Source organism: Oryzias latipes, chromosome 24 (assembly GCF_053564925.1).
Source record: "Oryzias latipes strain Hd-rR chromosome 24, Olatipes_Hd-rR_3.1".
Taxonomy (NCBI): domain Eukaryota; kingdom Metazoa; phylum Chordata; class Actinopteri; order Beloniformes; family Adrianichthyidae; genus Oryzias; species Oryzias latipes.
The window spans coordinates 3,035,600-3,062,687 of record NC_136260.1 but is presented as its reverse complement, the minus strand read 5'-3'; the positions used below and the strand labels follow the sequence as shown (position 1 = coordinate 3,062,687).

Genomic DNA, 27,088 nt, shown 5'->3' with positions numbered 1-27,088 from the left:
GGGAGAACATGCAAACTCCACACGGAAAAAATCTCAGCAAGGATTCAAACCATGGCCTTAGTCCGTAACCCTTGTGCTATCCTAGGCACTTTAACGTTGGGAGTTGGGTCATCTAGACCCACTAGACAGTGCTCTGAACCTTTTTTCTTCAATGATTTGTGATCTTCACTGGTGTCCATGGATTACATGAAATCTTTCCACCTTTATCCACCTTTGTCATGGTAGGGAGAACACGTCAATGTAAGGGGGGGGGGGTGTCATAGGATAGCAGAAGAGTTTAACCATAGTCACTGCGTCATCATGCAACCATTGTAGAAAGTATTTAATTCATGTAATAAACAAGTGACCCATTATCAAAACCAAGCAAAGATGCATTTTCCTTTCATAACAAAAAGTAATTGATAATTTTTGTAACTAGTATTTGTTAGCGCATGTTAACGACTGAAGACAGTATACATTTTTAATTAGGCTATTTTGGATTACAACAGTGCTATTCCTTGTAGTAGTCTTAACCTTTTTTTAAAATACTTTGAGGTGTTTCAACTCTCTGGAGCTTCCTGCTTTGTTTAAAGCGTTGGAAGCATTTGGTTGTGAACCCAAATTGTAGGATTTTAAGATGTGTTACAGCAGTATTTGTCTCTACCAAAGTTTTTCAAATAGGTTTTCTGTAAATTGTATTTGTTGAGTCGCTCAGTCACTCCTTTGTTGTTTTTTATGGCAGCTGAATTATGAGTCGTCTTCAATGCAACCACAAGGGGGCACATTCCTGTGGTTTCATGTCTCAAGTCCTGTGAATGCAGAGGTTTGTATTGAATCCAAAGAATCACAAACAGAACTATGGGAACTATGGTCAGGACCCAATGAGTTATATCACTAGAGGAGACACGACCGCTTTAGAAGCCTGGCCGACGGTGGCGGAGCGTGACGCCATCTTGGTGAGGTCGACGACGCCCACATGACAATGATTTCTATTGCTTTTAGTGGTGTCTAAGTAGCTTTTATATACTATATATGTTTTTACAATTTATATATATTTATACATATATGTAAATATATTATATTTATATATATAATATATATATAGATACATAATTTGTTGTTGTTAAAGAAGAGAAACAGTCCGCCTTAAAAGCTCAAACTTTAATGAAAAGGCATTTTTGCAGGACTTCTTACAAATAAAAAAATTACAAAGAATTTTAAAAAAATAATTTGTAAACATTTAGGAGTTTTAGACCTCTTTGACATGTAATTTAAATTATTTAGAAAAACCCAACAATAAGTCAATAATAATAATAATAATAATAATAATAAATCAATAGTAAGTCAATACAAACAATAAATAATAGCAATACATACATAATAAGTCAATAAATAATAAAATATAAGTCTATTAATATTATTATTATTAATAATAATAATAATAATAATAATAATAATAATAATAATAATAATTATAAAATAAATATTCAAAAGAAGTCCAAAAGTGAACAATAGATTTACCCTAAAATAACCACAACAAAGAAAAATAATAGATTTATACTGATTCATGTGAGTGATCAATTTTTGTAACACAGATGTTATGGTGTCGGGTTTCAAGCAAACAGTCTGGCCTCTCATCAAAATGTGTTTCCACAAAATGTTTTGAACAGTCAGACTGTATTACTAGTTGGTACCACAGTGATCCATCTGTGTTAGCTCTTTTTATTGCTAAGATCCACTTTTTCCTTAAGTCTGAATAGTGAAAAGTTCAGTCACTGAGTCAGAAATGTATAAATCTAGATTACTATAATAGCCTAGTATGCTGTATACAGGTTTAGCAAAATAAAATGTACATTTATGTTGACAGCAAATTCTCCGTACATCATGCAGCATGTTGATAATAACCCTGCAGCATCATGCATGTCAACATGTGTTCTATTAATAAAGCCCCTGCAGCATTAAAAGAAAAAAATTATAATACTTATCTGTGAAATGATATACTTCCTCCTTCATGGACTCAGTTCTCTGATTTTGGCAGTTGAAACACAAACAATGAACTGGTATTATGCAAAAAATGTGTTCAAATGCATTCACTGCAGCAGTAACTTGACCTCACCAAGATGGCGGTGCTCTCCTCCCATGAGGAACCACGTGATGTCTCCTCTAGTGATATAACTCATTGTCAGGACCCACCCCATTGACCTACAGGATGGAAATTGGAGGAGTGTCCTGTGCCAGCAAAAACCTCGGTCCGCCCGATTTTTGAGTCAATATTAATATCATTAATGACAAAGATAAAAAAAAAGATAATTACTAGCCTCTTCAAGCATTATTAATAGCACTTCAGTAAAAAATAAACCCGCTGTTTTAATATTATAACATCTGTTTGAAACACTCTGCTGTTCTCATTTGCTACCCTACCAAAGTCTTCTGCCCCCCTCCCCTATATAAAATGTTCCAGCTGGCCCGTCTCCTGGTAGCGCCTCCACGCTCTGGACACTACACTGACACACAGCAAACCTTCTTGCCACAGCTCACATTGATGTACCATCCTGGATGAGTTGCACTACCTTAGCCACTTGTGTGGTATGTAGACGCCGTCTCATGGTACCGCTGAAGTGTCTGCATTCAAAAGCCCCAAAAACGTTTAGAAGAACATAAACACTCACCTGAGCACAGGTGTTAGCTCACCTTTGCACTAACAGTTTGTGTGATTGAATGAAATATTTCACACTAGTTGGTTGTAATGCATAGGTATGCCTGTGTGAACATTATTTGTATTGTGTACATGTTGACATGTGGACATTTTTGGAGCCAACAGGTGTGTTTATAACAATTGAGTGTGTGTGTGGACAGGCCCCGCCCTTATAGACTTGTATCACATCTGAACCTGACTGTAATGATTATAACCATCCAGAAACTTGTTGCTTTATGCTGCTTCATGGTTTTACCCCCCCCCCCTCCTATAATCACCCTCCCACCCCCACCCCCTCTCTCTTCTTCCCTCCTTTCCTTTTCCGTCCGGTCCAACACAAAAGATTTTCAAATATGATTAAAATGAATAAAGTTTGGCCTAGATTACAAAAGGGGTTTACTCAGACATACCTCTGGTTTGTTAGAAAATTCAGAACCCCTGTTGTAAAAGTTAAATATAAAATAAAATAAAACATCAGGCAGAAAACATAAGGATGGAGTTGTCTGTGGTGACCACTTGTAGAACCACTCCTTTATTGGAGATGTCTTGCCGATCGCCTTTTGTTTCCACCTGTTGTTTACTCCTCTTGCATATAAAAGTAAAATTGAATGTCAGTCAGTGTTTTTCTTCCTAATTGGACGGTTTGATTACACAGAACTGTGATTGACTTGGAGTAAAATTGAATTATTTAGGTGTTACTTTATGTTTTTTGAGCAGTGTGTATAGATTCACATAAACAATGAAACCTCACAGTGACTGACTACTGCAAAGTAAACAATAAAAAGTGATTTCTTTTTTAAAGAAATAAATTTATTAAAAGAACATCAGTGAAATACAGTGCACATTTCTACTCATTTGCATTGTAAAATGCAAAATCTGAGTTAATTGAAATAATTGAAGTTTGAAAAATGTCATTTTAAAGCCGTGACTTTTGTTCTTGTTTTAGTGGCACAAAGATGACGTCATACTCTTGTACCCACAGATACAGCTGGTCTCTGACTGTGGTTATTCACAGGCAGTGTCAGTGGTCATTTAAGAGGCAGAATGAGAAAGAACATGTCATTTAAAGACAAACATGAGAACACACATGAGTGAAGAGCGACATTGCAGTGCAGAGGACATATGACAGGTGACTGCAAACTTAGATTTAGGTATGCAGATGTTTGAGGTCAGAAGATGTTCAACACCTGTCAAGAAGAATAACTGAAATAGGCAATTTACCATTTAAGATTGAGCACTTTACAATCAACAGCATACATTTAGTCCAAAACAGGTTATACTACAATGAGCATACTTGTTTTTTCTTTTAAACACACTCAAACAATGTTCTCATCTTGTGTTCGGAACATGAATGCACCTTTAAAAACAGTACAATGTTGTCACTGTGTGTTGAAGATGACGGCATGTTTGTGATTCATAATATAATGCTAAAATGGTTAAAAAATGAGAGACAGATTAAAAATTGTAAATGGTTTTTTCACCAGTTCACAGATGTATCAAAAAGTCTTTGGACAGGAAGTTTTCTCTTACCTGGGCACCCGTCCTTGAATTTTGACTAGTGGTTTTGACCTCTGAAATTCCACCAAGTAGCATTAGGCAGCTTGTGTCAGGTTAAAGGAAAGGAATTTGCATTTCAAGATTGTTTTAGCAGCTTTGATATCCCTGAAGCATCTGGTGGTGCTATACACCTGACCGTCAAGCTGTGCTACTCAATCTATATCTAGATTAGACGCAGTTCAATACATGCTAGAATTAGACAACTGTTTCTGTGACTATTTGTCATCTCAGAATGGGATTTCCATGTGGAATATGGGGCAGCATTGTTTAGAGTTGATCCTCTGTAATGGGTTGCTTATCTCTGTACAAGCTTGATGACCCACTCGGCTGTAGGGTTTAGATGGTGGAGGTCCTTCATGTATGTTTCTCCATCAAGGCATCTCTCCTCTGAAACGTAGAACAAAGAGTGTGTGACTAGCACAGATTCTTCCTCTTACCAGCAGGGATAAAAACTTCCCAATATAATTGATTGATTTTTTTCAGGGGTTACTCACTGATGTTTCCACCAATCTCAAAGAGACACAAATCCTCTTTTTTCGCTGTCACCAACCTGAGACGAGGACAGAACGGCTCATTTGGAAAGACAATAAAAAAACATAAACTGACCACAAAACTCTGAGCAAAGTAGCTCTGCAGTAGAGTTGAAGCCTCACCTGTCCTGGCTGAGAAAGCGTGTTAAGACGTCGACAGCCTGCAGATCCTCAGTGAGCTGCACTGCCATGGAGACTTTACTAAACTGGGGCGCTTGAACTCGAATGAATCCCTGTGAGCTCTCCTGCACATAAAGACAGAAGAGTTTGGTCAATGGCATCCCCCCCCAAAAACCCAGCCTGGCTGCAGAAGAAGAATGAAATGCTGCTACAATATTTCTTTAGAGAGGCAGGCCAGATTACTCAGACCAGAAAGAAATGGCTGAATCACTGAAAACATCAGACTGAGAGAATAGACTGGAGAGAATACTTCAACCATTGATACAGCATTATGGTATCCATGGTAACTATGGACTTGTAGCAGCATTACAGTTCAAATGGACTTGCATGTATTAAGTGAATAAAAAGGGTCACATTTCTCACATTTGCTATGTTTAATGTCCTGTCTGGAATAAAATAAAAATCAATATAATATAAACCGTTCCTGCCCATATGTCAAAGTGTCCTTGAGCAAGGCACTGAACCCCACATTTGTGTGTTTGTGTGTGTTCAAATAAATGGGCTCTGAAACTGGACAGGAGGGGAAAGCTACAGTGATGTACGTGCTGAGTCATTACAATATATTAATATTCCAGCAATTATCAGCTTTTCTTGCAAAAAGTCAACAATTGAATTCAATTTTTTTTTCTAAAAGCGACAAACTCTGTTAACTCTTACTGAGCTGCATTTGATTTGTGTATTGAGGGTCGACACTTTCCTTGAAATAAACACAAGTACAATACTTGCTGTTGTGTTGTAGGGAGAGGAGTGTGTTATGGAAAACAATGCGGCTTTAATTGCGTGTCTGTGTGTGTACGTCTTGGTAGGTCAGTGTGTGGTGTGGCTCTTTGACTCTCACAGTGAAAAACTTTGGCTCTTGGTGTCAAACTTGTTCGCCCCCCCTGCTCTAGACCTACAGTACAGACCAAAAGTTTGGACACACCTTCCCATTCAAATGAATGGGAAGGTGTGTCCAAACCTTTAGTCTGTATTGTATATATTTTGTCTATGTTTCCTTTTCTTAATTCTTCGAGATTAAAAATACCCATTGGTGGTGTAAAAGTAAAGGTTGGAAGTCTGTTCATAAAGCTACATCTTTAGTTATATTTTGATATTTGACTGCAATGAAAATACCTTAAAAAGGGGCTTATAGATTATTTAGTTTAATTAATTACTGGTCATGATTAATTAATCACACCCAGAAAATTAACCTCATGACAGCACTACACATAATTTCTCTTAGTTTCTACTTTTTCTAAAGGTTTTTTATGAGTTTAGGCTATCATTCAAAAAGCTGGATGGATTAGCAACAGCTGGAGACTGCAGCTAAATCCGAAACGCCACCTGTCCTACCTCAGGAATGGGTTTTTCGGAGGGTTTGTCTGTGGTTATCTTCTTCAGCAGCTTCCTGACAGCCCTCTGATTGTTGGGCTTCCTTTGACTTTCCATGTTGTGCTGTCTCACCTGGTCTAAAATAAACTTGGGGATCTAAATGAAGCAAAAGATACAAATCAGGACAAAACACTAATCCAGCCATCCAAACCAGATTTCCAGGCAGGACTCATTTGAGGATGGAGGAATCGTCTTGGTCTTACTGTCCACAGAAGATTCTGATATCTGATCAGCAGCCTGACAATGTTGGCGGTACTGGTTGCCATGGAGATCTCCTTATGTTCTGAGACTTTAGACCTGAATCCTTTAAACATGAAGATGTTGGGCGCCATAACAACAGAAACATTGTTCAGAGTCATTTTATTCTGCGCCTGATGGTCGATCACTTGTTGAAAAAACTCCACCAATGCCTGCAAACAAAAACCGCAAGAGTTCAAGTACACAGCACCAAGTCCTTTTCAGTACCAGCTGACATGAGGATGTGATGCCTCTAAAGAAAGCTACCTTCAGTGCGTTGTGATTGGCTTCAGGTAACAGCAGGACCAGCAGGTTCAGAGCCTGTAACTGCTGCTTCTTCGTGGGGAGCTCTGTCACAGAACACACCAACTCATCATGACACAGCATTACAGCCCCCACTTCCACGCAGAGAATACGTACTGTTGACTGCTATGAAAGCATTGAGGTACTCCACAGTCAGTAGAGGATGCGGCAGCTCCCTGATGAAGAGCTTCAAAATGCTCGCGGCATCGTGTTGTTTCACCTGTTGCCATGGAAATGTCCCCTCACAGAAAGAAGAGTCAAGCTCCTGGCACAGAGCCTGGATGCAGATGGATGAACAAAGACAGGTGTGTACTGTGAGTTTACTGAGGGTGAAGATGTCTGCATTCTGCTCCCCGGAGGAGAACTACCTTGACTCTGGTGGCTGCTCCAGGAATCCGTAACAGCCCCTCAGTGTCCAAGCCCTCCTCCTTAATGTGACTGATGAGCTAATAAGAAGAGAAAATCTCTGCGGTTGGATGAGGGTACAGAAACGGAGACCCTGATGATATGATCCAGTGTACTCTGGATCCTTTAGGATGCTTTAATAAAACATGGCTCTCCTGTTTAGGCCAACATTAGAAGCACTTCTATTATCAGTGTTGGAAGTCTTCTGTTCACAGTGACACCAGGCCATTTACCTTCTGCAGAATTAAAGGCACTTTGGTTCCGGGGACCCGTCTCTGGTCCTGATCCAATAGAGTGTTGAGAGGGACGCCAAACAAACCGCTATCTACGAACATAGATGAGTTCAAAAGTGTTAAAACTAGTTAAAACATTTGACTCAATAGTAAGGCATATGTAAGGTAAATGCACCAAATGACTTATTGCCCAAAAATCCACATCTTTGTGTTTTTCCTCCAAACAAAAGCGCTTCACTACCTCTGGTCTTGAGTTTGACGGGTTTGTGTGTCTTCAGGTCAATCCCGGCCGTGTCAAACAGAGCCGTCATTTCCACTAGCAACAGCCTGCGCACCTGAAACACCATCCAACCGTGTCAGAATGCACAAGAAACCACCTGCTCAACCACGTCAGAATAGGGTATCAGGTGGTGGTGGTGGGGTAAGCCACTTAGCTGCTGTTTACCTGCCTTACCTCACATCTGATATGTCTGGACATTATTACAATGAAAGCAGTAAGACGTTTGTAGAAAGCTGGTGATAAACTTCTGTTTTTTTAAAATCAGGTTCTCAGGTTCAACACTGGGACATTTTCCATGTGAGTCAGTTTAGAGGGAATCAGAACAGGACAGTGTTGTACTTAGTTGACATGTGTGTTGGTCAGAGTGTATCATTTTCCTCTCAATTCTTTTGTGTGTTTTCCTTTTTTGAAGAATTTGAGTTCATTATCTTTGTAGTGCAGTTTCTTTCTTTTGCATGCTGGTAGCTGAGATTTTGCTTTTGTGGTTTTGTTGATGTGCTGAGACGGGATAGAAAGGTGGACGGATCTCCAGCTGAGGACGGAGAAGTGAGGTGTGGAAAAAGGGCGACATGCAGTCAGCAAACAAGGGCTGCGGGGAAGACTTTCAGTGACTTATGCACACATTGTTACAGTGGAGAAATACGTATTTGATCTCTTGCAGATTTTGTCCGTCTGTCCACTTAAAACGATATTGTCAGCCTGTCATCCTGATGGTAGATTCATTTGAACAGTGAGAGAAAATCATGAAGAAGATCAAGAAATCCACTTCCAAATAAACGTTTTAGCTTTTTATGAGACTCTAAAGTATTTGATCCCCCAGTAACCATTATTGTACATGTTTTCTAGTTAACCTGCAATGGAAACTCCTTATTGGCTGAACACACCTGAGGCCAGGTGATCAGCTGCAGATGAGGCGGGAAAAACAGCAGGAGGCCTGTAGATACGCATTTCCCTCAATGAAATGCAAATAAATCTATACACACTCTTTAAAGTTCATTTCTTAATTTTCTATAGCTTAAAGTTCAAATAAATCTACCATTAGAATGACAGACTGTCAATTTCTTTTTAAGACCAGTAGGGGATCAAATACGCATTTCCAGCATTGAATAGTAAAATGTCTGTGTGCTCCACTTCTTGGTATAAGAACCCTGTCATGTATGTATGAGTTCTGTTACCTTAATCATATCCAAAGGAGATAGATCTTCAGCTCTGGTCTGACCTGTTTTAACTCGAAGCACCTTGAAGTTCTAAAAAAAAGTTTTAAAATGGATTAAAGTAATAGCTAAAGTAAGTTTTATTTTTTACCAACGACATTTCAAGAGGATCCTGATGCATTTCAGTTGTCTTGATTACATGTTTTTTTTTATTCTAAAATCAATGGATTGATGAGAACATCAGTTTCCATGTAACTACAGGTAGTTAAATGAGTAGCTGGGGACTGATTCCCAAAGTTTTAGCAAAGATATTTTTTTTTAAAGGTTTCACAAATTAATGTTCCATTTTGTAAGAGTAGATCAGTTTGAATCAGACAAATTACTTTTCAAAATGTATCATACAGTCGATTATCTTCATTGTTTGCCTAAATGATTTCCAACATCTGAGAACAGTAGGTGATAAACTGATGCTATAAATATCCGACCTTCACTTCTGCTGAAACGGCATTTCTTCTCAATAACAAAAGCTACAGAGAAGCTCCAATTCATCATTCGTCTCACAGGAAACAACAAAATAAAGTTCAACTAAAGTTAACAGAAAAACTGTCACAAGCTGCACCAGAAACTCTAAAACTCAAAAGCAAACTTTCTAATTTACCAAATTTCTTAACTTAAATCAGGCGAACCCGTAGTATTTCTTGTAATGATTATAAAACTCAAAAACTGAAAATATTTTAGCAAGAGTGATGACCTTCACACAACTGTTACTCTCAGCACCTGTGCACAGGTACAAGCGAGGGACTCACCGGGAGTTTGTCGTCAGGGGGGTTCAGGTTGTTGGTAACCTTTGCTTTCTGCTGATTGTCCCAGTAAGAGAGGGCCTGCTCAGAAAAGGCCACTTCAACGTCAAGCTCCGTCTCTGTTTCTATGGAGACGCACACACCCACACCAGTTATCACAGGCAGCTGATCTACAGCAGGAGAAAAAACCTCATCCCCAAACATTCAGAACAATCAACTGCTCTAAGAAAATCGCTGGATTATACGTTTTTACAAACACTTCCTCCTTGTGGGGCTGAGTCATGTTGTGTCATACAAACCAGCTGCTGAAGCATCTTTTGGTCCATTCTCACTTCTCCTTTGCAATTGGTGACACTCCTCATCCTGGAACAGGGAAACATCAGCCTTCAGGTTAGTGGATTTCTGTTGCATGGTATAATATATGATGTGACACATCCATCTGTCAGGCAGTTGGTTGAAGGCATCAGTGTCTGAGTGAGATGCTGACAAGACGGCACTAAAGTTTTCTTTCAGAAAAATCACTGGTGGTGATTTAGTAGTGTTGTTGTGGAGTTTGAGAGGAACAAACTGGATCCTGATAAAAGACACTTTCAAAGGAAATGAAAAGACCACATGGAGACATTTTTAAATACAAGCCTAAAGAACAGTTCACATGGTTGTCAGCAGTGGTCTCCAACCTTTTACAGGCCACAGACGGTCCGGCATGTCCAAGCCTGAAGTGGGTTTAAAATGTCTTATTTTTATGATTAGTCTCAAGTTCCCCTTAACTTTTGAGGGTAAAATTTATCTTAATCTTCAGCCTCGTCTGACTTTTAAGCTGCAACATACTCCTGTTTTTGTCTGTTGAATTCAGATTGATTACAGTTGTACCCGTCCTTGGCCCTGGAGTTAGGGAGCACTGGTTGTCGATACACCATTTTCATAAATAAACCTTTATGGTCATTTAACACTGCATGTTCTGACTGATTTTATAAAGCCTAATGAACTCATTTGATGCCATCCACCTGGACTGTGTGGTCATAAATGGCCCGTCAACAATCTTTCATTAAAGGCTGCTGTGGCTGAGCAAAGAGATGCAAATCCAACATAAAAAGTCAGCCTGCTGAGTTTAGTCTGATAACGCATCAGCATCATGGAGGGGTCTGTGCCCCAGCGGGACCTCAGTCCATCCTAGGAGGTTCTGGTGATGGTTTTTGAGGGTCCAGTGTGAGGGAGCAGTGTTTACATGAGTGTTCATGTCGTGCTCATTTGTGCATCCTAATCTCAGCACCTTCTCTGGAGGCTTGAATATGTCGCGAACATCCGGGAGGTGCTGCCGGTTGCGTCGGCGTAACAGCGTCTGCTGCACACGGCGCTCCACAGCTGCAGCCTGTGTTCTGGTCAGTGTGGACAGGAAGACTGCACTGTCTTCTTCCTGTCAAGTATTCAGAATCTCACATGAGTCTGCACCTTTGCTTCCAGCATGTTTTCCCATGCAGCTATCACTTTACAGCAGACAGAACACGCCATCGTAGAGAAGGAAGTGGTTGAAATGATCACCCAAGACACAAAAGATTGATACCTGATCCTGGTCATCAGCTGCCAGCGAATCATCAAACAGTCGTGCTAGCCCCGCCTCTGTAAGCCACGCCTCCTCCTGCTCTCCTTCTGGAACAAGATGACACAGCTGACATGACAGACTCATGGGAGGAGGGGTGGGGGTTTGGGCTAGAACCAGCAGATTGCAGAAAGGGGGAGGCACAGTTGGTCACAAATATGCATGAAGGGAAAGCTCCGTCCATGGAACCACAATCCTCTCAAACACGCAAAAATCTGCTGGATCAAACAAAACTCCTGATGTGTGAAAGGATGAAGGAAGTCTCCACAGAACTGAACAGGCATGGATGTTTTTCAGGTTTTTTTTCATGTCCGATTTCTTCTGCTCCAAAGCACACAACGCTACATTTATTTTTAACATCAAGAAAAGCAAAGCTGTAAATTGTGAATCTCCTTTGTTTCTGCGTCTAAACTAAAACCAACAAAAAACGTTCTTTGAATCTATTCTGTCAACCCAAACTTCAAATGTCGTCCTATGCAGCTGCAACCACATCACCACCATTCATGGTTCCATTCACTTCCATTTACCTCTCAGGTTTTTATATGCAGGTTTTTCGTACCTTCAGGATTTTTCTGATGTTCCTCTTCTTGAGGTTCTCCTTCTCCTTTGCCACCTCCTCCTCCGGAGCAAGAGATGTTCTCCACTTCCTTCCAGTAATCATCCATCTGCAGCTCATCTAAAGAGTCCTGCAGCACAATCCCAAAGTGTTTGTGGCATTAACGCACCTCTTTCTCATGCCATCACTCTCATCTGACCTGCAGTCTCTGCAAGCAGGTTTTCATCAGAGGAATGCATGCAGTAACTAAAAGAAATGTCTTCCCAGCCTGTAGGAACACGTCTAAACCTCAACAACATACATTTTTCTGCCACTGCTTTTTACACAACATGTTCCTCCATTTCAATTAATCTTCTAAAACCTCAAAAGTGTCCAGCCTACCTGAGAGCTGCTGCGCTGACACGTGGGCCGCGGTCGAGTGTTGGGACTGTGTCGAGGGCTGATGGTTGACTTGGGGCTGGACGAGAGCTGAGACTTGGTGCTGGGGGCAGAGTTTGGCTTTGGGAGCAGTGATGAGTCAGCGCTGATGGCGGTCTCGTGTTTGTCTCTGTGCTGTGGATCGTGGTTCTGCTGCAGAGTGTAGTGTCCCATTTTGCGGCTGCAGAAGAAAACACAGACATGAGTCTAAACCTGCAGCGTTTGTGCAGATGACTCGCGTTACAGTAAGTGTAAAAGTTAGAAAATTTGCTTTTTGTCTGGGAAGCTTGCGTCATGGACAGCACAGTGGTGGATAGCACTATTGTTTCACAGCAAGAAAAGGTTCCTGGTTCCAACCCCAGTGGATCCATTCTCTGTGGGGTGGGCATGTTGTGTCTGTGTGGGTTTTGGGGTTTCTTCCACAGTCCAAATATATGTTTCATGGGTCAAATGGTGAGTGGAGCAATGAGTTTCTGTTTCTGTGATACTGTGCCCTGCCTTCACTGAAAAGACAGCTGAGGTCCCAAAATGGTACTCATGTTGGCACAGCTGTGGAATGGATGGACATTTGGTTCATGGCAGCTGAAACTGGACTGACTTAGCTCAGATCAGAACTGTGTCAGACCAATGACCTTTGGGAAAGGTTCAGCCCACCCTTACCAGTGTCATAGCTGAGAACAAAAGAAACCATTTGAACAAAAACAGGAAATGTACTGTGGACCACCAGGGGTCATTTTCTGAAAAATGTATTGTGCTTTACCTGTTATGATCTCACCATCAAAGTTTAGGAATATCATTATAAAACATGAAATATTTGTATTCTAGCAGCGCCCCCTGTCTGCCTTTAAGTCCATGAGTCAAATAGACATGATAATAATGATGAATTGGATTTTTCTGCGCTTTTCAAGAAGCTCAAAGTTCTTCCAATGTGTCCATTATTCATTCATTCTTGGTGATGGTTACTACTAATGTACCCACAGCTGCCCTGGGGCAGACTGACAGAGGCGTGGCTGCCAGTTTGCGGCTATAGTCCCTCTGACCATCACCGGGACATTCATACACATTCACACACCAGTGGAGCCACACTGGAGGCAGGGAGGGTAAGGTGTCTTGACCAAGGACACGACAGTTGACTGGGGGAGCGCCGACCCATCAGTCATCGCCGACCTGCTTGGCCACCTGAACCCCTGCCGCCCTGAGGCAAGACCACATGAATTTCCAGTCAGCTGTCTAATGAGGTCAACATCCAGCTGAACTAAGAATAGCAAATGTGTGAACTTTGAACGCCCCTCTGCAAGATAAAAACAAAAAAAAACAGCTCACAATCAGCTTTTGCCAAAAGTGTCAACCAGAAATGATAACCGAGAGCAGTTTTTAGTGTTACAAAGACTTATTTTCTCTCCATGATGTAAGAAATCCAGGCTTTTTAAACAGGCAAAACAGTGTAAAACCACACATCCAGTTAGGGTTAAGCAATATGTGCTAAACTGTAAAAGTTTGACAAGTTTCCGAATGATTTACCAGAATTTTATAAGCTGCCAGAAACTCCACTAGAGCCAGGGACAAGCACAGTACTGTAGTATCAATAACTGGTTTGTTTCATTTTCTGTGATAGTTAAAAAAGCCCTGATCCATCGTCTGATAAGCTTCTGCAATCAAGCTGTAAAAATGACTAATCAGTTAGAAAAAGATGGACGCTTAGGGGCACTTTGACACCAGGAAACATGCCTGTACCGTAACCGTCTGACCAAAGCTCGACTTCTGTCCCACAGCTACCCCATGTTGACAGCATGTTGTTCCTGTTGTGTGTTTCTTTGAATTAGGATTAGCCTATAAAACAAGTTAACACTTTAACAAAAATCCACTATGTAGTATTGTCAGAAAATATTTCATTAAATCAGTATTGAAAAGGCTATCATTCAGGAGCTGTATGAAATGAAGAGAATCAGTCTTCTTATAGGTATTAAAAATCGTTTTAAAATGATACCTAGCTTTACTCTTCAACAAATATGTATTCAAGTATTTAAAAACTGTTTGCCAAAAATGCTTCTGATCCCGGTGAGCCGGACAGCATTTCTGTGGAGCTCCAGGTAGAAGTTTTTCTCAAGTGAATCAAAAACACAAACTAAGTCTAACAGTATTTCCATTCCTTATATCTCAGGCCTGTCTGAAAAACTTAAAAGGATTTTCAGACAACATAACATCCCAGTTCATCTCAAACCAGTTAATACTCTCAGACAAAAACTGGTTCATCCAAAGGACATAATTCCCAGCTACAAACAGAGTAATGTTGTGTACTCTATCCACAGCAAAGAGAACTGCAATGAACAATACAAGGAGAAACCAAACAACCTCTACACAAGCGGCTTTACCAACATCGCAGAGCCAACTCAAGTGGACCAGAGTCTGCAGTGCATCTCCACCTGAAGGCCACAAACCACTCGTTTGAGGACAGTGAAGTCTGAATTCTAGCCAGAGAGAAAGGATGGTTTGAGCGAGAAGTGAAAGAAGCCAGCTTTGTCAAGAAGGATAAACCCTCTCTTAATAAGAATGGTGGTCTCAAGGCCCGTACACACCGGGACGAATATTCGCCAGGCGTTATTCGCCAGCGTTTTTTGCCACGTTTTTTGTGTTCACACCCAGGCGATTTTCGCTGACGATGAGCCGAGCGAACATGCAATTTCATTCCCTGACATTAGATGGCGCTTAATGTAAAACAGAAATACTCCTGTACACAAGGTGGCGCTGCGCAATTTTACGCTTCTTAAAGTCGCTTTTCACTCAGAAGAAGAGAGCAAGTATTTATGCGCTTGTCAGAATCATACAAAGAAAACATGAATATTTCAAGCACCAGTTGCTCCAACTAGTGCTTGGTAAGGGGATATTTTAGAATGTCCGTCATTATTTCTTTGCGGCAGTGTAGACGCTACTTGGCGTCTATCTTCTTCGCTGGTATGTGTGCTCAGCAAGGCAGTTTTGTGTTTGAGCGCCCCCAAGTTGTGTTTTACTGTAACTTCAGAGGCTCCAGACACGTGTGCAAAAGCGCCATTCTCATTGGTCGTCTAGTTTTCGACGCGACGCGTCAAACCAAAAAAAACGAACCAGAGGCGTTTTTTAAAAAGTGACGCTTTGACGCCTGCCGTTTCTTCGCGTCGGTGTGCACACTCACATTGGTGCCCTTTGTTTAGTCACGAGGCATTAAACGTCGGCGAATATCGCGGGTGAAATTCGTCTCGGTGTGTACGGGCTTTCAGGTTTATTCTTCCATCCATCTACGGCAGTGTTCTGAAACTTAAACAAACCAAACCAGTTCCACCTGTGTCGTTAACAGCTGAAAGAGATGACCAGGCTGGGGATGGAGTCACTGGCTCCCCAACCCCCAGCTGAGGACAAAGGACTCTTAACGACCTGAAACCATGTAGGCTAAGTTGACAATACCATCCAGTTTCAGGTCTGACTACTCCCCCATGAGCACATACAGTGAGGTCAATAAGTATTTGATCACCCTGTGATTTAGCAAGTTCTCCCACTTAGAAAACATGGACGGGTCTAAAATTTTCATCATAGGTGCATTTCCACAGAGAGAGACAGAATCTGAAGAAACATTCAGAAATCACGTTGTATGATTTTTTTAAACAACTTTAATATTTGGTACAGAAGCCTTTGTTAATAATTCCAGAGGTCAAACGGTTCCTGTAGTTCTTCACTAGGTTTCTACACATTGCTGCAGGGATTTTGGCCCACTCCTCCATAAAGATCTTCTCTAGATCTGTCAGGGTTCGGGGCTGTCGCTGAGCAACACGGAGTTTCAGCTCCCTCCAAAGATTCTCTATTGGATTTAGGTCTGGAGACTGGCTAAGCCACTAAAGAACCTTGATATGTTTCTTACGGAGCCACTCCTTGGTTTTCTTGGCTGCGTGCTTCGGGTCATTGTCCTGCTGACAGACCCACCACGACCCATCTTCAACGCTCTGACGAGGTAAGGAGGTTTTTTCCCAATATCTCACAATACAGAGCCTCGTTCATCCTCTCCTTCATACAGTGCAGTCGTCCTGTCCCCTGTGCAGAAAAACCCCCCCAGAGCATGATGCTTCCACCCCTGTGCTTCATTGTAGGTATAGTGTTCTTGGGATGATGCTCCTCCTTCTTCCTCCTCCAAACACGCCGAATGGAGTTAAGACCTAAAAGTTCTATTTTGGTCTCATCTGACCAAAAGAGTTTCTCCCATGACTCCTCTGGATCATCAAGATGGTCATTGGCAAACTTCAGACGGGCCTTGACATGGGCTGACTTCAGCAGGGGAACCTTCGGTACGATGCATGATTTTAAACCATGACGTTTTAATGTTTTACTCATAGTAGCCTTGGAAACGGTGGTCCCAGCTCTCTTCAGGTCATTGACCAGCTCCTCCTGTGTAGTCCTGGGCTGATGCTTCACCTTCCTTAGCATCATCGATGCCCCACCAGGTGAGATCTTGCGAGGGGCCCCAGTCCGAGGGGCATTGACAGTTGTTCCTTTCTCACCAAGCTGCTTGGTAATTGCCCCGTAGCCACTTCCAGCTTTGTGAAGGTCTACAATGTTGTCTCTTTTGTCTTTTGACAGCTCTTTGGTTTTGCCCATGTTGGTAGTTAGACTTCTGACTGATTGTGGGGGGGCACAGGTGCCTTTATGCAAGCTAACCACCTCAAACAGGTGCCACTCATTTAGAATCATGAGCAGAGTGGAGTTGGACTATTTAAAAGCAGAACAGCAAGTCTTTGCTGGTCAGAAATCTATCTCATAATCAAGTGATCAAATACTTATTTGTCACAGTAATATACAAATAAATTGTTTAAAAAAATCATACGTGTTTTCTGAATGTTTCTTCAGATTCTGTCTCTCTCTGTGGAAATGCACCTATGATGAAAATTTTAGACCCGTCCATGTTTTCTAAGTGGGAGAACTCGCTAAATCACAGGGTGATCAAATACTTATTGACCTCACTGTATATACCAGCTCTTTTACCAGCTAATTCAGAATTGACAAAGCCTTTTGGATAAGAGGCGAAATGTCTTCAACTTTAAAAACCAAGTCCAGATGACAACCTTTAAACCTACTACTATGATGGAATCTACCAGGATGAATGAGAGTCTTCATAGAAATAAGTCTAATGAAGCAAAGGAAACATCTGAAAGGATATGCTGTTTGAGTAACCATCTGAACAGAACTGATGCTGAGATTACCAAGAAAACACAGATTTTAAAGAAACAGCAAAAATTTCTAAACACCTGGGATTAGAAACTGATAAATATGCATTAAACCACACGGACCACTGGACCGGTCCAAGGTTCTGTCAACAGCATGGAAGACTTTGATCACGGAAATCTGAGCAAGAAAAAGTAAGGAAGAACTTCAGCTGTGATCCAGGACTCTCTGGAACACTGGTGTGGATGTTTCCAGATGTACAATGAGGAAGCACTTGGAGAAGAATGGGCTGCATGGTCGAGTTGCCAGAAGAAAGCCTTTTTGTGCCACAAAATAGTTCGCTTACAGTACACCAAATAGCACAAAGACACACCTCGAAACTTCTGGACCAAAGTCATTTGGAGTGATGAGACCGAGACTGAACCTTTTGGCCATAACCATAAATGCTACATTTGGAGAGGAGTCAACAAGGCCTGTGATGAAAAGAACAATATTCCTACTGTGAAACACGGAGGCGGATGGCTGATGGTTTGGGATGTGTGAGCTACAAAGGCACAGGAAACTTGGTCAGAATGATGGCCAGATGAATGTAGCTCGTTAGCAATAAATACTGGAGGAAAACTGTCACTCTTCAGCTTGGAGGCTACACGTGGGACGCACTTGGACATTTAGATTTATTTTATTTCTTTTTAACTTGTCCTGTCCAACAGCTAAGCAAACGGATGAGAGCTGAAAGCCTTTTGTGTTGGACATATTTTACTTTTACAACAGGGTTTATAAATCTTCTGATACACCAGATGTATATTTAAATAAACCCCTTTTGTAATTTCAGCTAAACTTTATTCATGTTAATTATATTTGTAAATATTTTTGGTTGGACCGGACGGACAAGAAAAGGAAGAAAAATTGGGGGGGGGGGGGGGGTAGAGGGGTGATTATAGTAGCGAGGGTAAGATCATGAAGCGTCAGAAAGCAACAAGTTCTGGAACTTTATGATCACAACTGATAGGTTAAGATGCATGAAAAATCTAAAATGGGCGGGGCCTGTCCACAAACACACACACACAAAAGTTACAAACACACCGGTTGGCTCCAAAAGTGTTCACCCTCAAACAAGTCTACGTGGACATACTACCACTAACATTCACACACGCATACTCAGACATTCAGACTAACGTGAAACATTTCATTCAGTCACGAAAACTGTTTGTGCAAAGGTGAGATAGCACCTGTGCTCCAGTGAGTGTTCATGTTCTTCTGGGGTGGATGATGGAATGTAAAAAAGAAGGAGAGAACCCAGCCCCCCCCCCCCACCCCCGCCACCACCACCACCACCACCACCAAGGCCTCCACCGCAGCAGCAGCGGCAGCCAGGACCCCCCCTCAACACCCGCACAGTACAGCAGATAATCCGCCTGCCGGGCAACCACATCCACTACACCGGGCAGGGCCAGCGGGTCCGCCACAGCGGCCCCCAATGCCAGAGAGCAGGGGGCGCAGGGGGTAGAGAGTGCAAGCCCCAGTCCGACCCGTATAGCAGCCTCCCCACCGCGCCCAACGAGGGGCTCCTGGCCATTTCGGCCAGGGGCCCAGATCTTGGACATTTCAACATTACAACAGTCCCAAACACAAGGCCACGTCCCCCTGTCATTGGTTCCAACAAAATAATATGAAGGTTCTGGAGTGACGGTCCGAGTCTCCTGACCTGCATACAGGGGTGCAAAAAGTGGCTATGCAGCATATGCGTAGCATAGGGGCGCTGGCCTACAGGGGGCGCCAAACCGAAGTTGGGAAAATCATTAATGTTTTGTTTTTTTTAATTTCACAGCTGTTTGTGCACATATAAATGATATGATCAGTAACAAAAGCACATCGTCATTTCAGGCACTTTAAACTTTTTTTCTGTTTTAAGGCCCGTACACACCGGGACGAATATTCGCCAGGCGTTATTCGCCAGCGTTTTTCGCCACGTTTTTTGTGTTCACACCCAGGCGATTTTCGCTGACGATGAGCCGAGCGAACATGCAATTTCATTCCCTGACATTAGATGGCATTAATGTAAAACAGAAATACTCCTGTACACAAGGTGGCGCTGCGCAACTTTACGCTTCTTAAAGTCGCTTTTTACTATGAAGAAGAGAGCAAGTATTTACACGCTTGTCAGAATCAAACAAAGAAAACATGAATATTTCAAGCACCAGTAGCTCCAACTGGTGCTTGGTTCGGGGATATTTTAGAATGTCCGTCATTATTTCTTCGCGGCAGTGTAGACGCTACTTGGCGTCTATCTTCTTCGCTGGTATGTGTGCTCAGCAAGGCAGTTTTGTGTTTGAGCGCCCCCAAGTTGTGTTTTACTGTAACTTCAGGAGCTCCAGACACGTGTGCAAAAGCGCCATTCTCATTGGGCGAATAGAAAAAAAGTTAAAAAAAATAAAAATAAAAATAAAAAAAATAGAACCCGAGGCGTTTGTTTTTTTTGACGCTTTGGCGCGTGGCGTTTTTTCACGTCGGTGTGCACACTCACATTGGTGCCCTTTGTTTAGTCACGAGGCGTTAAACGTCGGCGAAAATCGCCGGCGAAATTCGTCCCGGTGTGAACAGGCCTTTAGACTATAAAAGGGTTTCTGTGGCTAAATAAGGTTAATATTTGTTTAAAGTGGATTTATATTGACTTTTTTCCTTTTTATGTTAAAAGATACAATTTTAGGTATAATTACACAATTTTTATAGATCATGATCTTATTTATAGTCACCATGGCGAGTGGGGGGGCACGAAACCTTTTCTTTGGGGGGGGGGGGGGGGCCTTTGCAAAAATAATTGAGAAGCACTGATTTCAAGGAATGAAGAAAAGTTTCTCTCATGGTTGAGAGACAGCAGGCATGTTAACAGTAGATTGTAATGAGATAAATAAAGGAATTCGTTGGGCTGATTTTGTTTCAGACAGATATTAATAATTTCTTTAACTGAAAAGGTTTTTATCCTTTGACTGAAACAGCACAAAATGATGATAAAAGTTGCTCCTATTTGAAGAAGTAGGGAGAAGTATGTGTGATGGTGGGTTAGATGGTGTTTTTGTTTCTTTTTATGTTAAAAGTTTGGATAATTATTTTTTGTGAGTGACTATTTAGTTTATCCTGTTGCTTTTAATATCACTTTGGCTGAACGACATTTTGGATTTTAGTTGAACATTTGGAGATTTTTAAAACAATAAAGAAATCTATTCTATTCTGTCACAACACTAAGTGATGTCCAACACAAATATAATTTACAATTAAAAATGTTTCTATTTTTACATATAGTTTATTCTCTGTATTCTTTGAAAATCTTCTCAACACAAAGTTTGTATCAGACAACTGTGAGGATGGAGAGAAGGACAAGAAAAGAGAGAAAGAATCAGGACAGATGGAGGAAAGAAACAGGCTGGTCTGATGGTGGACATTCAGGGCAAAGCCAGTTCAGATCAAGTCAGTCATTTTTAAATAGTATTCTTAGTTTTAAAAAAAACATGCATTAGCAAGATGTTTAATTTATTTTAAACATGAAATAATTGTTGCTTGACCGTATGATTTAGTGGATAAAAACACAGAAAAGGTGAAGGAGACAGACATAAAGTTGGTGATGCATCTGATAGAAAAGAGAGCAGAGATGAGGGAGGAATCATTAAACTATTAAAGTCACAAAAACCGAGATGCTCACTCTGGTTTAAACTTCTGCTGAACACCTGTTCACCTATTCTGGGAAAACAAGTGCAGACATACATGACAATCAGTCCCAACAGAGAAGAATGAGGAGAGAGGTTCAGATGAAGATAATGATGATAGAGAGAAAGAGAGACGACCAGCTGATGATGAAGAGGGAGAAGAACAGAGATGTACAGAGGAGAGGGCATTACTCAGAAGATTCTTCTGAATGGCCTTTAACACACAAATCTGGGGAATCATTGAGGCAAAACATGTTTGAAAATGGCTAAAAAAAAAATTCTGTTTATTTTAGATCTATACATTTAAACCCAAAACACGTGTTGTGTGGATATTTAGTTAGTTTGATGAGGGGTGGGTGGGGCATTTTATAATGTGCGTGTATGTGTGTGGGCGGGGGGGGGGGGGGGTTAGGTGGCCGCATACCCCTATGAAACTGGGTAGTTGCACTCCTGCCTGCACATTATTGAGCCCCTCTGGGGAGATCTCAAATGGCCAGTCCAAGCAAGACAGCACAAGAATTTAAAGGAACTTGGGTTTTTTTGCCAAGAAGAATGTGGGGGTGGGGGTGGGGGGGCTTTACATTTGTAAGAGACAAAAAAAAATCTGATCAGTAGTTGGCAAATAGAATTTGTTTGTAAATCTGCCTCACCAGACACAAATATCACTGCAGAATACTGCAACAGAGTCCAGAATGACTTGATTAAACCTCATCAAATTAGTGTGAAAACTCCTCAACAATCATAATGAAGGGCACTTTTTTAGTCTGCATTTAGTTGGTTTGTGCTACACAAACTATATACATGCGAACATTAAAAAACAGATGCTAAACTGTTAAAAATGCAGTTTATTGAACTGCTCAATCATACTTTTAATTAACGTCAAATGAGAAAAAACTTTATTTGTGATCTAACAAGGACACAAAGATTCATTGGACACCTAATGACTTTGGCTGGAGCAAAATGTCAACACTAAGAACACACTGACACACACATCTTGATGTAAAATGTCTTCCACCAATCATGTCGAATTGTTGGACTTGAAGAAGAAAAATGGGCTTGGTGATTGGTTGACAGGTATAGTGTTTGCAGGAACCATGATGAGACTGCAGACTCTACTGACAGGAAGAGAAACTTCTATTGTTATTTGTTGAACTGCATTCCTGTGATGCAACCAATTATCTCTACGACCACGTTAAAAATTAAACTTTGTTTCATGTGTTTTGATGAAAGGTTGAACACACTTGAAGGTGGGTGGAAAAAAACACGGAGCCAAATCTATAAACACAGACAAAATAGGTTCAAACCTTATCCATTAAAATGTACTGCAGTGTTCTGAAGCCTCACATAGAAAGGCACAAAAGCTTCATGAACCAGGGGGAAATGTCCACTCAAAGTAGAACACAAACATCAGTGCAGAGTTCCCACGCTTATTCGTCTGTCAAGAGTCGCAGTTTCACGTGTTTTTCAGTCATGTGACTCCTCCAGTTCATCACAAAAACGCTTGTAGGAGACTCTTGAGTCCGAGGAAAGCGCTGCGGGAATTTCTGAGGAAGGGGAGCGGAGATGAAGAGCAGGCCGGCTCCCCCTCTAGCGGCTACAGGATATTTAACAGCGAGCAACAGCTGGTCCCAGCAGTTCCTGAACCGCTATAACCGATGTTTGCGCCCCTGCATGGAGAAACGGCATCAGCCGGCTCAGAAACGGCGGGAAAATATCCTGATACGCTGAGAAAGATAATCGGGGAGGAAATTAATGATCCAGATGAATGAAAGATGGATGAAAACGTTTTCTTCAGGAAGAAGATGACTTCTCACTTAGTTGATGAAGGAGGAAACACGGCTCCTAGTTTTAAGGCACACAGAGACCCTCCTAATGCGTTATACAGTCCTCTACAGTACAGTCTATTGCTCTGAATGAAACAAACTCTTTATGTTGAGCAATATTCCATTGTTCTCTAATAAATGTTTGACTAAGCATGTTTCAGAAGGGTTTTTGACGAGTAAGGATCACTGACGGACATTCCTCTGCTGTGTGTGTGTGTGGGGGGGGGGGGGGGGTCTCTGTATTCGCGGGTGTCTCTGGTCCCTGACCCCCCTGAATACGGGGGAATACTGTATTTATTCAAGAAAAATAAAATGAAGCAACACATACATGTATTTAAACAGATAGATATGACACTTATGTGATGGAACGGGATTTACTAAAGACAATATTTGAAATTACTCTGAGCTCATGTTGCATCAGGAATTGAAGCGGCAGAAGGAGTGGAAGACACAGCACAGAGCCGCTGTGAAGTATGAGTTTGTATGGGAGTTTACAGCAAATGTAATGCTTGAACCTCTTCAAAGTTTCTGCAACTTTGACTTTGCAGTCTCTGATCTCTTTCAGATTGCAATGTTTGCACAAGATGTAATCAACTGGTGTGCCCCTCCCACAACTCTTGTATGTCTCCCTGTGCTCCTCTCTTTCTGTGGAAAACAGTCTTCACCATTTTCATTCTTTCAGCACTATTCTTCTGTATTCCTGTCCTCATCACTTCCTCATCATCATGTCAGTCAAAGTCTGCTCCAAACACCTCTCTCTCCCCTGGAGATCCCCCCTCGATCTCCTCCTCCACGTCACATCCTACCTGGGGGGCATAACCACTGACAACATTCAACACCACACCTTCAGCTTCATCCTTCTATCTGACCCTCTCTTCACCTCCAGATGATTCTTTTAAAACTCCTCCTTCAGGATCTCCCCCTCCGTTCCTCCCTCCATCCATACGATGATCAAACAACTTGAAGCAGTCATCAAAATCTATCAGAATGCTCTCTTTCCATCTGGCCTCCTGAACCCACAGAACCCCCTTTCTTAATTCCATCATGGTGACCAAATGTCTAGTTGGTCCATCTCACATTTTTCCATAATGTGTGTCTGTTTCTTTTTTACTCAACTGCTTTCAACTCTTTTATTCTAAAAACGTTTTAAATCTCGCAGCATTAGGAGGTGCAAACAACTCCTTAGGCCAGATCTCCTTTTCTGGTGTGAGGCCGGTTCCTTCTTCTGTCTTGCTTCCTGACAGGGAAACACTCACGACTCTAAGGTCAACCAGACACACATGCTGAAGGAGGCCAGACAAAGGAAGACTGAAATGTGACACTGGGTTGTTTGTTTTCCACAGTAGGACAACCATCTGGACCTGACACATTCATTTACACACACACAATTGTGTGTCTGCACATCCAGGACAGCAGCAGTTGTGGCACAGACTTCACTTCCTGCCCCAGTGTTTTGAGATAGAAGCATGCAGGTACACTTGTTTCCAGCTGATCCCGCTTCCTGTTTCCTCCTCAAACAGACCTTCTCTGTGAACACAGACTGACGGGAGCGCCCAGCCTTAAAAAAAAAAAAATCATCCCAGCACTTGATACAAGAACACTGAATGGAAAAAAGCAACAGAGTTTGAACTCTGACTTTTTGGGGGTATTTTGGGTATGTCTGAAAGAAGAAGAGTGAACGTGCAGACATGAGGAGGAGAACCAGACTAGGAGCTGATAAACATCTCAACGTGTGAGATGCTCCACCAGGTTTCAGTCCAAAGTCTGTACTTCCCTCTAAACAACATCTGTCAAATGAGTGGATTACTGTCAAATGAGTGGATTACTGTCAAATGAGTGGATTACTGTCAAATGAGTGGATTACTGCAGCTTTATTCCTATTTTTGAGTTACTTCATTCTCTTCTGCCATGTACGCCATGATCTACAGGCAGGACACCCGCACCGTTTTGTTGCGATTTCCCAGAAACCTCCCGGGTGTTTTGAATTGCAGACGCTCAGATTTGACGCAGAACTTCTATTACTTATTAACTTATATGAGGCCCGGGGGAACGGGCCCCCGGGGAACGGGGCCCAGACGTCTTGCTTGCGCACAGATCAAGATAACGTGGAAGTGCAAGGATCAGGGCTGTCCACGCCACGGCAGGGGTTGGAGTTACAACCGAACTTCTTCCAGCACAGCATGCGAGCGGCGCGACCCTGACCACCCTCTCAAGAATCCAGCCTCACGCGCCATTGCGCACAACCAGGATGACGCACAGACAGACACCCACCTGGACGCAGCGAGCTGGGGGTCCGGGCCCGGTCCAGTCTGCGGCTCGTCCCGCGCGCTGCTGTGGTAAGCCGTCAGAACCACTCCCTGGTGGTGGCGGCTCATGTTTCACTGCTTCTCCTCTTTCCTGCTGGTCTTCATCCGCTCGGCGGCTCACACACCTGCGACCCGTGCGCCTGGCTACACGCGCTGCATGGGCTGCTGCGGGCAACTAGTCCGCGGTCCTCAAACTGGACTCCAGGGACTGCGTCCGTCTGAGCTGTGAACTGCAGCAGGACGGGGCGGGGGGCAGTTCTAGACCTGCCCAGAGCAAAGTTTACCAGCAAACAGCGCCCCCTGCATGCTGGAAAAAGTACCGGTTCACTTCCAGCTCTGCAGATTGTGTTCAGAACTTTACAAGAACCAGGAAGATCAACAGTTCACCTGTAAGCCCTCATACAGTCAGTGAAACAGAAGGAGGACTTTTCTTTGTTATCTAACTCTATCACCACTTAGTTTCAATCCCCCGTTGTTACATAAAAGTTAACAAAGAGCTGGTTGAGCTGGTTTACTTGGTGAAGTTATTGTAAGTCCAGTTTGTGGTCAGGTTATCCTCAGGACATTGGGTCCACTTTGGTATCTGGAGGCATGCTTGAAGGTCTTCTCCAGTCAAGCTAACACTAAGCTTTCTGTGTTTGGTATAAAACATTTTTACTCAGGTTCTGCATTTGTCAAAATCTTCCTACAGCAATGACACCCCCTATCATGACACTAACACCTCCGTTTTGGTCTAATATGGAGCAAATTGCTTCACTCTGCTCATGGCAGATTTTCAGTAGCATCTTAGACTTTTTTCTGTCTTTACATTTTGTTTCTCACCTAAATTTTATCTGTAGACATAGAATCCATCATCTTCTTTTTTTGCTGAACAATTCTCCAAATGAAAATATCCACAGATATAGAAAAGATAAATATAAAGAAAGAAGAATCTTTATGAATGAAAGTCATGATGGACTAAAAACACACAAAAAAGTTCTAAAATGTTTCTCAAGAGCTTCATGCAAACTTTAGGTTCCAGCTGTTTTAAATCCTATTGGTCCTGCAGGATCCTCACTATGGCAGACAACAACCAGTCCACGGTTTCTGCAAAGGCTGAATTTAAAAGTCAACTCAAATTCACACATGGCAATTCATCCAATATTTAGATTGGATTTTTACTACTAAGCTACTTCCCATGTTTTCATCAGGCAATGAGTCCGTTTTTGTCAGTTTTCATAGTTAAAAATGTGTTATTTTTCTTTAGATTCCATCTTAAATGGTAAAATGTGTCTCTACTTAAGAAGCGCTTTTCTACCTTCCTTGAAAGCCCAAAGTGCTTTACAGTCACAAACCCATTCACACGCTGATGGCGGCTCCACCGGCGCCAACCTTTCCTCCAGATGTCTCGCCCACTTCGACACATGGGCGGGAATCAAACCTGCAGTCTACCGATCAGAGGTTGACCGCTCTACTGCTGCACCACGTAACTAAACCTAAACCTTAGTTTAGTTTAAATCCCTACATATGTGAAGGGTTTTTCATTCTCAAACAAGAATCTTTTTCAAATGTGAAAAATGCATCCATGTTGATTTGAGTTGAAGCTATTGGACGGGTGAGGAGGCAGGAGCCCCCCCTCATGTCTGCGGGTCAACCCTTTGCTGGCAGGAAGACATCAAAATCTGGCAGCAGTTTCTAATCCATTTGACATTGCAGCGCTGAACCTTTCCCCTCCAAAGTGTTAAATGTGAACAAAGTCCTCACAAAAACAGATGCAGCCGCCCGACCTGAGAGAAAGTTC

The 27,088-nt window shown here is 42.1% G+C and overlaps 1 protein-coding gene across 2 annotated transcripts; it reads right to left on the bottom strand.

Moving 5' to 3' along the window:
• Positions 1 to 3,462: 3,462 nt before the first annotated feature.
• arhgap18 (Rho GTPase activating protein 18) lies at positions 3,463 to 25,640 on the bottom strand. 2 transcript variants are annotated; one of them, XM_011492078.4, is made up of 18 exons: positions 25,274 to 25,640; positions 12,259 to 12,475; positions 11,881 to 12,007; positions 11,286 to 11,371; positions 10,995 to 11,138; positions 10,024 to 10,087; positions 9,731 to 9,849; positions 8,946 to 9,017; positions 7,732 to 7,825; positions 7,491 to 7,582; positions 7,221 to 7,298; positions 6,970 to 7,129; positions 6,817 to 6,899; positions 6,516 to 6,722; positions 6,274 to 6,408; positions 4,885 to 5,006; positions 4,726 to 4,781; positions 3,463 to 4,618 (listed from the first exon to the last, which is right to left on the bottom strand). In XM_011492078.4, exons 1-18 carry the CDS (start codon positions 25,375 to 25,377, stop codon positions 4,527 to 4,529), a joined length of 2,052 nt encoding a protein of 683 aa, XP_011490380.1. In that variant the 5' UTR covers positions 25,378 to 25,640; the 3' UTR covers positions 3,463 to 4,526. The 2 variants fall into 2 exon arrangements, with proteins under 2 accessions (XP_011490380.1, XP_011490381.1); XM_011492079.4 differs by having other exon boundaries at positions 11,286 to 11,368; positions 25,274 to 25,562.
• Positions 25,641 to 27,088: the final 1,448 nt, after the last annotated feature.

Coding starts and splice junctions, on each gene's coding strand:
- arhgap18 (XM_011492078.4), bottom strand. CDS start 25,377: ATGAGCCGCCACCACCAGGGAGTGGTTCTGACGGCTTACCACAGCAGC. Junction 7,130..7,220: donor GAGCAGCCACCAGAGTCAAG/GTAGTTCTCCTC, acceptor ATCTGCATCCAG/GCTCTGTGCCAGGAGCTTGA. Junction 4,782..4,884: donor CGCTTTCTCAGCCAGGACAG/GTGAGGCTTCAA, acceptor TCCTCGTCTCAG/GTTGGTGACAGCGAAAAAAG.